Source organism: Sinocyclocheilus grahami, unplaced genomic scaffold, assembly GCF_001515645.1.
Source record: "Sinocyclocheilus grahami isolate Dianchi unplaced genomic scaffold, SAMN03320097.WGS_v1.1 scaffold400.1, whole genome shotgun sequence".
In the NCBI taxonomy this organism is placed as follows: Eukaryota; Metazoa; Chordata; class Actinopteri; order Cypriniformes; family Cyprinidae; genus Sinocyclocheilus; species Sinocyclocheilus grahami.
Window position 1 is genome coordinate 790,520 of NW_015505579.1, and position 11,689 is coordinate 802,208.

Genomic DNA, 11,689 nt, shown 5'->3' on the forward strand with positions numbered 1-11,689 from the left:
ATTCTAATTTATTGAGATGCACCTGTATATATTTATACAACAGTTCGTTATGGTTCTTAAATCTGATTGGTTGAGAACCGTGAGATATTGTACTGGTATCGCTACAGGAATGCCCTTTCACAATTTTGTATCACTCCGCTTGTTCTAGCCAGGTCTATGTTTTTTTGTTTACTATTCACTGAGCTAATCGTAGAGTACGTTACTTAATATAAGAAGAAACATCTAGCTTCGCGGTCTCTCTCTCTCTCATTTGGATGCACGTCTTGCCGCATTGTTTCTCTCTTATAACCTCATTATTTCTCACTAATAACCTAACTGAAGCAGCACATGCCCTTGATACGAATTCTAAAAGTGACGTATGTTTAATTGTCAACTTGAGCTTTGAATCCGTGGCGGAAGGAAGTAGTTCTGCACAAAAGAGAGTTTTATTAGACACTGAACACCGGTGTTTATTTTTGTTATGATATGAACTTTTAAAATACCTCAATACTGGTGTATGTCGCTTAAACAACGTTCGGAACGCAACACTGTTTGAAAGGGGTGTTGCACTGTGGTGAGGGAACAGCTGTATGTGTTACTAAGCGTGAAAGGCACTAATATATATATATATATATATATATATATATATATATATATATATACTTTTTTTAGATGGGATAACAAAATTCATAAATTTCAATGGTATCATAAAAACCAGCAAAAATATCTACTTCATGACATACAGTATATTATCTCTATATCGATACATATAAAAATATTGTCGATATATATCACATATTTTGGACATATCACCCACCCCTAATGGAAACCTTCAAGAGCACTGTCAAATCCTATATTCCAGCACCAATACACCACAGAGTCAGATTTATGACATAATTTCCTGTGCATTTGGGTTCCGCACTGAGATCCACTGCATCAATATGGCGCTCTCGAATAATCTCTAAATCACAATCCTCATCTATTAATCTCTCAAACGCCAAAACCGCGCTTGTAAACTTCTTATTGGGATTGGGCACCGGACACAAATGCACACATCTTATTGTGTACAATTTTTAGTGCAGTAGTAATCCGGGACAGATTTGTGTGTGTGTGTGTTTATGCGATGACTGTCCATCATGGATATGAAGGTTAAGTAATCCCTGGTGGGAAATCACGGCAGCAGGGCTGTTCTGGGTCACACATCTCTGTGTGTGTATACGTCACTGCTTAAAAGACATGTTGGGAGTCTGATGGTTGAGTAATCTCTTATGGCTAACCACAGCAACAGGGCATTCTTGGGGCAAACTGCAAGATGTGTGTGTGTGTGTTATGTCCACCTATGCTCCTATGCAGATGTTGCAAATGCAGTAGACTGGCTGAGCATCGATCAGCTCTTATGGCGCCCCAGAGCTCTGTCTGTCAGTCTCCGTGACCTACTTCCTGCTTTGATCAAGAACAAAGGAGCAAGAAAAATGGGGAGTGAAGGACAACTGTCTTCCTCCATAGACTCACTTATATCTGCCTCAGCAGTGTTTCCTTTCAAACAAAATCACCCAGAGACGAAAGGGAACAAAAGAACTTTAAGAGGTGTCAAATGAGAGCAGAAAGCTTCTGTGGGCAGCGTTTATGGCTCTACGGAAGGGACTGTGTCTTCCTGTAGAATGCTTGCTGAGCTGTGACCGTTACACGTATCACTTCCTGCAGTTTTGATCTGACAGGCTCTGAACATTTGGGTACAGATGGTGACTCACACCTCTGACAAAATCTGGGCTATTATTGCACATTTTTCAGTGATTATACATAATAAGTTGACTATATGTACAGTCATGTAAATGCCTTCATAGCATGTCATAAATTGTTTAAACTATAAGATGTTTGCCCATTAGCCTGATCTGTTCTTTCGCGTCCTCTTGTGCTTGAATGCTTTAAAATCTCTTGGATGTTTAAATTGGCAAGGCTTAAATACACATGCAAATGATAAGCTTTCGTGACGAGCGTCTTTCATGCTGGCCTCGGGCAGCCATATACTGTACATGCCAATCTGTCACAACATTTAAAAGCAATTTAAATTTAACAAAATTTTTTCAAAATCGACTAGCCTGGAATAACTAACCTGGTTTCTGGTTTACCTGACCCACATCTATGGGTTTCTTTGTGGTGTGTTTACATAAAATGCGTTCTTTGTTCAAAAATGGCTAGACAGACAACACTGGGGTATTTGTAAAGTAACTCATTTTTAGCTCAGAACCACACAATGCTGATGGCGGCATACTTAAACTGTGCAAAACATGACACAGATGTCAAATACATGCATCTGAATGTGTATGACTGTAGCAGCAGTGCTTTTAAAGGTAATGAACTGAAAATACAACGTTTTTGAAAGGTTTTGCGGTGCAAACCTTAGCTACCAGCTAAAACATACAATCAGAATGCCAATTAAAGTATCATGCTACAAAATATAAAGACTACACAATACGAAATAGTCAACGTCACTAATTGACTGGCCAATTGCTGAAAGACTAGTCATGAATCATCCATTTTGACTAACAAACTCTCATGACCACAATACTGGATTGTACAAACACGTACAACTTTTATAATTTTTGTTTTACATCTTCTCAAAATTATAGTTAATGTGTTATTGCCTTGTGTACCCGACATGTTTCTATGAATTTTAAATGGACAAAAATGATGTATTGTCAGTACTGTGCTGGCTGAATGTTGGACAGTCAGGTTCACAATAGTACAGCATACTGAGCCCCATTCAAGATAAACAAGCAGAACAGCATTTGGAGGGCCATTTACGAATTATGCAATGTATAGTTTTACAAATGATTTACACTGAAATTTGGTACTTCAGTCCATTGCAGTCTCGTTTTTGTGCGTCAAATTAAATATGCATTGTCTGTCTATTTCTGGTTAAAATATTGCTTTTTTCATTTCAAAGTCTTACACCATATGGTCACAAACCTTGAAAAGACTTTGAAATAACATGGAAACTTACAAGGCCAGATGAGGTTTATACAGATATCCTTTCATCTTTTATACGTGAGAGCAAAGCCTCTGTTTGCCGTTTCTCTTTTAACACGCGGTGAGATCAGAAGTCACAGAGCAGCCAGAGATGGATCGGTTTCTGACAGAGAACAACCTTCATAAACAGTCACTGTGTTTCCTGTCTGTACGGTATAAACCCTCTTTGTTTGGTATCTGAGTCCAGCAGTGGTGGTTGTGGTGGCCTCTTTCCCCTACACTTTGCTGGAAACTCACCTGACCTTCACTGTTCATGCAGCCTGTTAGCATGAAGATGCCCCATTTTTGGTGGTTGGTTTTGTTATATTACAATGTAAAAGCTGAGTTTGAGAGTTTTCCTTATCAATCAGAGCTCAGGAGCATTGCCGAGAGGGAGGACAGGATGTATGTGTGCAAGCGGTGCTGGGTGATGAATATTAATGGAGAGGCAGTGTGACGAAAGTCTGAAGTCTTGCAGGGTCCATTAGAACAATAAAAGCTATTACACACACTTCTCTTTTCTTTTATTTCTCATACTGTTCTGCTCTTGTCCCAAACCCCAGGTGTTTTTCATGAGCTCTGTCTAATAAATCTCAAACAGTTTTAACTTCTTTATTATGGGAATAGTGACTTTGAGCTTTGCTTTGAGTACAGATGCATAATAAATTCCCAATCTTGTTTGGTATAATTTGGTATACGTCTTAAAAGAAATGTTTTTAAAGACTCAAATAGCACGAATAACTTCAAAACACCTTCATATGTGTGGCACAGACTCACCTGTTTATAGGAGAGGAACACGGGGCGACTGAAGACGATCCACTCCACCACTTTACTGCAGGGCGGTGTGGTCAGAGAGCCAATGTAACGGTAGTAGCTCCCGATAGAGGACGGCAACAAGTCTCTAAGCACGAAGGGCTCTAGAAATGTCTCTTTCTCTGGAAAAACAGGAAGCACAAAAATACATTGAGATCAAGCATTTTATCTAGTTAGTAGTGTTTGATGAAATAGTGCTGATTACTGATGCTTATATTGTTAGGTTTTTGAATTGGGTTCAGTTCTGCTAACAAATCTCTTTGTATTTGAGAAAGAACTATTTAAACAAAATATACTTATAAATGAAAAATAAATAAAATACCATTGCCAAATGATGAAATAAATAAAAATGATTCTTTTGATTTTTAATCAGATAATCAGCTATAACTGCACATTTGATTTGTGCATTTATTTTTATAAAAATACAACTTACCACTCATGTAACTGAGAAAAAACGTCTCTAGGTTATGTATGTAACCATGGTTCCCCGAGGGAACGAGACGCTGCGTCGAGTCGCCGCCAGATATCGTGGGCAGGGAGAAACACAGCGTTTGTAATGCCGTTCGCTCGCCATAGACTTTCTCATTGTTTTATATATATGAGTGCTTGTGCGGACAGACAACAGTAAATAGACAGACACATACACAGAGCGCTACTGAAGAGCAGAAGCTGGGTGGCGCCCGGCCGGATGTGCCTTTATGCTTTCTGGTGCTTACTTCACCCTGCTCGTGACGTCTCGCTGCTCCATTGGACGGATTTGACACGTGCTTCAGAACGCGGTCACGCAAGGGCGTTCCCAAAGCGACTCGACGCAGCTCGAGTTCCTGAAGGGGAACTCATAATGCCTGTCTTTAACTACACATAGTAATTTGAACAAACAGTCAATAAATACACTGATCTCACAAGCCCTACAAACAACACAGTGAGTGTTTGATTCTTTAAAAAATGAATCATAAGAGTTATTCTTTCAGCAATCAGCCTACACCAGTCATACTATGTTCCTCATTTACTAAAAAGAAGTGCTGCATGGTTTGTCTTCACTAAAAAGAACTGACTCACAGGGTCTTTCTTTCAGGAATCAGTCTAAGTCTACACTGGTGCCCCTATACTGTATAACTGCACGGCCACTATACTGTATACTATTACTGTATACTGCCAACTCATAAGATTCAATATTGTTTGAGTGTATAGAGTTATGCTATTACTTTGATAAACACTCCGGATTTTGCAGTAAACACGATAAAACACTCAGGATAGTTTAGAATCTGCATAGCAACACCCTAGCAACCCCCCACAACACTCTATCATCAGGGCTGTGACTTGCATGGGCAAACACACATATTTGCTTTGTGTGATTATTGCTTGTTTTGATTATGAACATTTTAGTTTTTTTGTACACAGCAAAATGGAGCAGCTGTAGCTTTGAGATTAGTCTCTGTTTTGTCCTAGAATTGTTTTTCTCCTCTTGTTGTGTCTGTTGTTAGTCCAAAAAGAGACACAGACCAAACTAGATGTTTAAGCTGCGGATGAGTTGTGCGTTTAGCGTTTTAAAGCCACTCAATCCTTGAGAGGACGCAATCTGCAGATTTCTACCCATAATCCTCCTCTGATTGAAATGCTTATCAGTTCCATCCAACAATGCCTGCCCAACATATGGCTGGCCTGGTGACATGATAAAACGAGAACTGCTGAATTACACAGCTTTCCACTTGAGTGTTTCTTGTTCTGATTTTCAAACGCACAAACATTTTCCTTGAAATCAAGATAAACAGATGGAGAAAGTCGATTGGTTTGATGCGAAGCGACGACGACGCACAAAGAATAAAGTATATTGCCAGCCCACTGACCCATATTCCAAACCTAACACTAGGAATCCTGTTCAAAGGAGCCGATTTGGAAATATCTGTGCAGGAATTCTACACATGTGATAATAGTGCAGCCTAAGCTGTCCAACCCCCCCAAAAAAGGCACTGTTGACACTGTCTGTCCCACCATTAGCCCATTTGTCTGATTTCATGCCTTTCAAATATATTGCCAATGAGAGCAGTGATGGCCTGGCCAATGAGGACTTCAAAACACCCCTGGAAGACTGTATTAATGGACTTGTAATACAGTCCGTAGAGAACCCAAGAGCTCATTGCAGTGTTTTGATTTAAGCACCCCTGAGAAGAGACGTTTGGTTTGAGTGAACAATACTCAACGACTGGTGTGGCGTGCAATGGGACGAACATGAACTCGCAACTCACAACGCCACTACCAATCACAGCAGGGTATAGAGATATTGCGATCCGATAGCAGTCTCATTATCACTCGCTGGGAGACAGAGATCAACAGGGAACAAAATCAACAGAAGCATGCGCTCATTTATATGTGCCTAGATGGCTAGTGTGTAAATGGGGAGGCTAACATGCCTTGTGTTGTGTGTATATTGAAGTTAAGGTTGAATGAATGGTGATTCCCTGAAGGCTGGACAGGGAATGTAGAACTAGAGAGAGAGAAGCTTTTTGTCGTGCCTCAGTGGCATGGTAATGGATGCCACAAAGCGCTTTTCTGTCACACACACAGCCACTAGGCAAACACCACAGTCACACATCCGTGTCTGAACCCAGCACGCCACCGACTCTCTCCGCCACATGCAGTCCCGCCGCCGAAACGTCCATCATGAGGTTACACCAGCGGCCGTGCTCTAGGAGAGTGTTCTTATTAAACATCCTGTTTTAGACTGAAATACATTAGAATAGAAGTAAAATGGTTTGCAAATGCTGTTTCACACTGGGTTATGTACTACTGGGTGCACGTGACATGAGCCATGCTTATATGGTTTAGAATGTGTCATTGCTTTTCCTATGTCATAAATGTGAACATTTTGATCAAGCTGCTTCGTTTCCATAAATAGTCTGAGTGGACTGGAGAGGGAGCTCAATCTACATTGCACTCCATCATACTGTGAAAAAGCAAGGAATTTCCTGTTATCCATAATACGCTCCCTTTAATAGCTTAAACAACTCTGAAACTACTGTCGTGAGCAAACCCGACCCCAGCTGAGCAGCTCTATAAGGACCTCATTTGTCCCTGCCGCTGACGTTAAAATGAAGCATACACTTCATAAGAGATTCATTAAAACCTGCTCATGTTAACGTCAGGCGAAGGAACAAAAGCTTCCATGCTTGAATTAAGGATTCGCAAGTGACATGTTCCCAGAGGGCCTGTATAATGTGTCTGCATGTGTCGCCTCGACCCCAACTCCATTGTAATCTGAAGCAAACGCAAATGCACTGTTGTTCACACTGGGCCGTTCTCACAGAATGCACACAGTCTTGTATTGCGTTTGCATGGCACGTCTGCTCCTCACGCGTGGTTAAATATTAAGAGAAATTACCATAGGCAATACTTTACAAGACAGCTCTCCTCTTCCACCAGGCAAGAGCTATAAACACAGCGTGTAAAATTCTTCCTTGTGCTTCTCAACACGGATGCACACCTCTTAAGCACCAACACTACCCGAACACTGCTCAAAATCTTCTGTTTTTTTTTTTTGTTTTTTTTTTTTTGCAGTCGGATTGGGGAGAAACATGTTTAAGAATTCACATACGGCTGTATTCATGTCATTTGAGCTGCTAATCGTTTGGTTCAGCTTCTTGCGCATTGTGTACATATTCGTCAGGAGATCAGCAGGTTGAAATTATAGACGTCTGAGCACTGACAGCGGAGACACGGCTCTGAATATGTGCAGACCCCCTGCTCCTATCTGTCTGGGATAAGAAGAGAGAACGCAGATCTGTCCCACCTCCCGCCGAGAACACACACACGCACACACCTTCAATCCACCCCCTACTCCAACCCTACTGAGCAAACAAGATCAACAATTGTTCACTAAGCTCTGTTAACATTTCGGTAAACTGAACAGAACACCTTACCAAAATACTTTTGACAGGATATGTGCACGGTTTACTGTATTCAGCTGCACCGCAACTGAATCTACGATAAAAAGGAGTTCATTTGACGAATGCCTCTTATAAGCTGGTTCTTTTTATGAATCAAAAACACACAGTGGTCACAATTCATGAGACCAACTTAAACTTTTGCGAATCCATGTGGGGAAATCTTTTGCCCTCATGTTAAATTGCCATTTGAGTGGAATCTTATCGAAATGGCTAGACTTTTCCAACAAAAGTTCACTGAAAAACCATTAGGGATGGGCATTTAAAAAAAAAATATTGCATTTAAATATTTGAGCTCATAAAAATGAATATTCGAATATTCGGTTATTTAAATGAAGTTTGAGAAAGACGTTAAACGATGTGTGCAAAAAATGTACAGGAAAAAGCATCTAATGAAGAGCGAATGAAAAAAACAAAGGCTATAAAGCACGTATATACTGTATAAGAGCCCTGACTTAAACCCAATTGAGCATCTCTGGAGAGACCTAAAAATGGGTGTCCACCAACGTTTACCATCTAACCTGACAGAACTGGAGAGGATCTGCAAGGAGGGATGGCAGAGGATCCCCAAATCCAGGTGTGAAGAACTTGTTGCATCTTTCCCAAAAAGACTCATGGCTGTATTCGATCAAAAGGGTGCTTCTACTAAATACTGAGCAAAGGGTCTGAATACTTAGGACCATGTGTTATTTCAGTTTTTCTTTTTTAATAAATCTGCAAAAATGTCAACAATTCTGTGTTTTTCTGTCAATATGGGGTGCTGTGTGTACATTAATGAGGAAAAAAAATTAACTTAAATGATTTTAGCAAATGGCTGCAATATAACAAAGAGTGAAACATTTAAGGGGGTCTGAATACTTTCCGTACCCACTGTATATACACTTGAGTTGGCATATGGTTATTGTGTTTACATTGTTTCCCATGTTCTTGTAAGAAGGCACAGTGTTTCTTTGGTTGCTATGATACAGAATATTCACTAAAGTAAAGTGTCAATTTTCATATAATGCGTGCAACACTTTTCATATTTTCAGTAATAATTTATAAGAATAAATAAATGAAATATCAAAATTCTTGCTTGTTTAGAATTTTAATTTATATGTAATATATCTAAATGTATGTGTAAAAACACCCTTTTCATTTGGAAACACTTTACAATAACCTTCCTTAGTTAACTTTAGTTAATGCATTAACTAAAAATGATTTTTTTTACAGTATTTATGAATCTTTGTTAAATGTTTATTAATAAAAATGCACCTGTTCATTGTTAGTTCATGTTAGCTCAGGTTCATTAAATAATCTCAACAGATACAAGTTAATTTATTTAAAAAAGTTATTAATACATATTTAAATTAACATTAACTATAATTAATTAATGCTTTAGAAAAAAATTTGTTAGTTCATGTTAATTAATGTATATAACTAAGGACATTTATAGTAAAGTGCTACCGACTGTTTTTTTAAAATTCTATAAGACTTTTTTATTACTGAAATCCTCTCATCATGAAGCAATGAAATTCTGTTTTATATTTTTCTTAAATGCTTGCTCCTAACAAGTACCAAAAATAATTGTCAGTGGAACTGTTAAGGAACTGAATATGAAATAAAATATTTTAATATAACATATTCTATGATTCCCATCCCTAGAACTGCACTGAGAAACTCAAATATCATAGAGACTTGGGAATGGGCTCTTTTAACCACACAAAACACCCTAGCAACCGCAAAGTCATGTCCTGCCAACACATAGTGCATAGATGACTCGATACCAATATATATATATATATACAGTATAAACATTTTATCAGAAAATGTAAAAATTGAGTTTATCACCCTCATCACATTTTGGTAAATCTCATCACCGTCATCAGATAGAGTGTCATTATCTTTGTCATTTGGCAGGTAGAGGCAGAACTATTTTCAGTCTTGGTAAATTCCCTTTTGAGTGTGAGTTGTTTAACGTGAAGTCCATTATTACACTGCATTAGAGTTGATCTCTTTGTCAGAATGGCACTGGGATGCTTTTAGCACCACAGCCATCCGGATTACACCACAACTTCATCAGTCTTTCTCTCTCGCTCACTTTCTACTACTGTCTCAGTGGGCAGCACAAATCGCAGGCCGGTAATTACCATCAAAGCCTCGGCTTGCCTTTAAACTTCGCACAGATACATAGAGAGATGTTCCTGAGATGACTGAATAGCAGGGAGAGCAAGAGTATTTTAACTAAGAAACCCTTAAAGATGTCAATTTGCTCTGTCTGAATCATGGACAGACATTGCTGTTTCATCTCAATATTCCAGAATATACCGTTCAGCTCATGCTGGGAGCAGCTGGTGGTGTCTTCATCATTTAAGAGCTTTTAATGTCTGGAAGCGGACAAAAGGAACATTGAGGAAATTGTAGATGACGTTTAGAGGGTCAACTTATATAAGGTCATTTTCAGGGTACAATCATCTTGTGAAATTAAAATGATCTTTCGGTGCCCCTAGCACAGATAGCCAATATTTAAAATCTTAAAAGGGGAAACATTTTTACTTACATTTTAAAATATTATATTTTACATCAGTTTATTACACGGCTCAGTGGAATACTTTTTTCTGATTGGTCAGTTGAGACATTCTGAGGTATGTAACAAGCGATAAAAGCTGATAACACAGGCTCATCCGGGTAACTGAAGTCTGCGCTATATTCTTGCAAGGAACAGTTTTTTTTTCGGTGGAAGCTTTGCGTTTGGTTAGCTAATAAAATATTAAAACTCAATTCAATATTATGTGTACAATTATTTAATGCCATTCTGGTATCGCTGAATTGCTCCCTCGTTTCATACAATCGCAGCTGCTGCCATTTTGCAACGATTATTTTGTACACTGTAATGGATTATTAGATAACCAACAAACTGGTAAGATCTTAAAACAGTTTTGTCTTAAATAAATATCTTTTATCGCCTTAATTATTTATGTGGTGAAATGTTGTGTAATAAGTGGTATGACTGCACCGTTTCTGCTTGCTCGCAACTGCTGTGTTCAAGGAAATATTTAAACTCAAATCAATATTTTGTGTGTAATTATTTACTTATGAGGCAAGTAGCCATGTAATAAGTGGGATAATGTACATTCAGCCAGTTGTTATCGCAGAATACCTTAAAAAAACACAACAAATCCCTTGTGTGTTTGCGCACACCTGGCGAATAAAGCTAATTCTGATTCTGATAACCCTCTTCAGGGTGATACAAGACCTGATCACCCTGTCGGGGGTTATTCTATGATAACAACCGGCTGGATGTACATGATCCCTTACTTAACATACAAAGAAAACTATAAATAGCTCATTCATAGGTTAATTTACCACAAAAAGTTGAACGCTGTGAGTGTGAATGGAGTTTGGGGGCGGGATACCTATTTACGTGAGTAACGGCAGACAGAAGAGTCCAGGAAAAAATTAAATTGTTTGAAATTACATTTCATTACGCTAGTGGAAAAAAAAAGTACACACTACACTACACCTAGAAATTTTTTTTCTGTCTTAAATTGATTCAAAAAATTACAATAATCCTGTCAATCTACCATTCAACACTGATCCTACCAGAAAGTGATTAACAGCCTATCCTTGTGAAAAAGTATTTGGCACTTTTTTTTTTGTGTATCAGCTTGTGGTTCCTCTAACACCACTTCTGTTCATCTATTTGGTGCCCAAGTGTCTATCCTTACATCTGTCATCAGACAACAGAGATTGCCAAACAAAAACAAGAGTAAAAATTTAAACATATTCCCGTCAAAGCCAGAGACAAAATGACAGCAAGTAGATTATGTGTTTGTGTACGCATGTGTGGGTGATTGTCTGTTTGCCAGCCTAGATATATGACAGGAATATATATATATATATATATATATATATATAAACAAAACCTTGCTTTGAGACAAGGCTTTGTCAAGTCAACATTTACACAA

At 38.6% G+C, this 11,689-nt stretch overlaps 1 protein-coding gene across 1 annotated transcript in view; it reads right to left on the bottom strand.

Annotated features, from left to right (window-relative positions):
* ptprga (protein tyrosine phosphatase receptor type Ga) overlaps positions 1-11,689 on the bottom strand; it is a 297,193-nt gene that overhangs the window by 47,781 nt on the left and 237,723 nt on the right. The window contains exon 7 of the mRNA XM_016231834.1: positions 3,766-3,923. Coding sequence (XP_016087320.1) covers positions 3,766-3,923 — 158 coding nt within the window. The remainder of the gene's footprint in view (positions 1-3,765; positions 3,924-11,689) is intronic.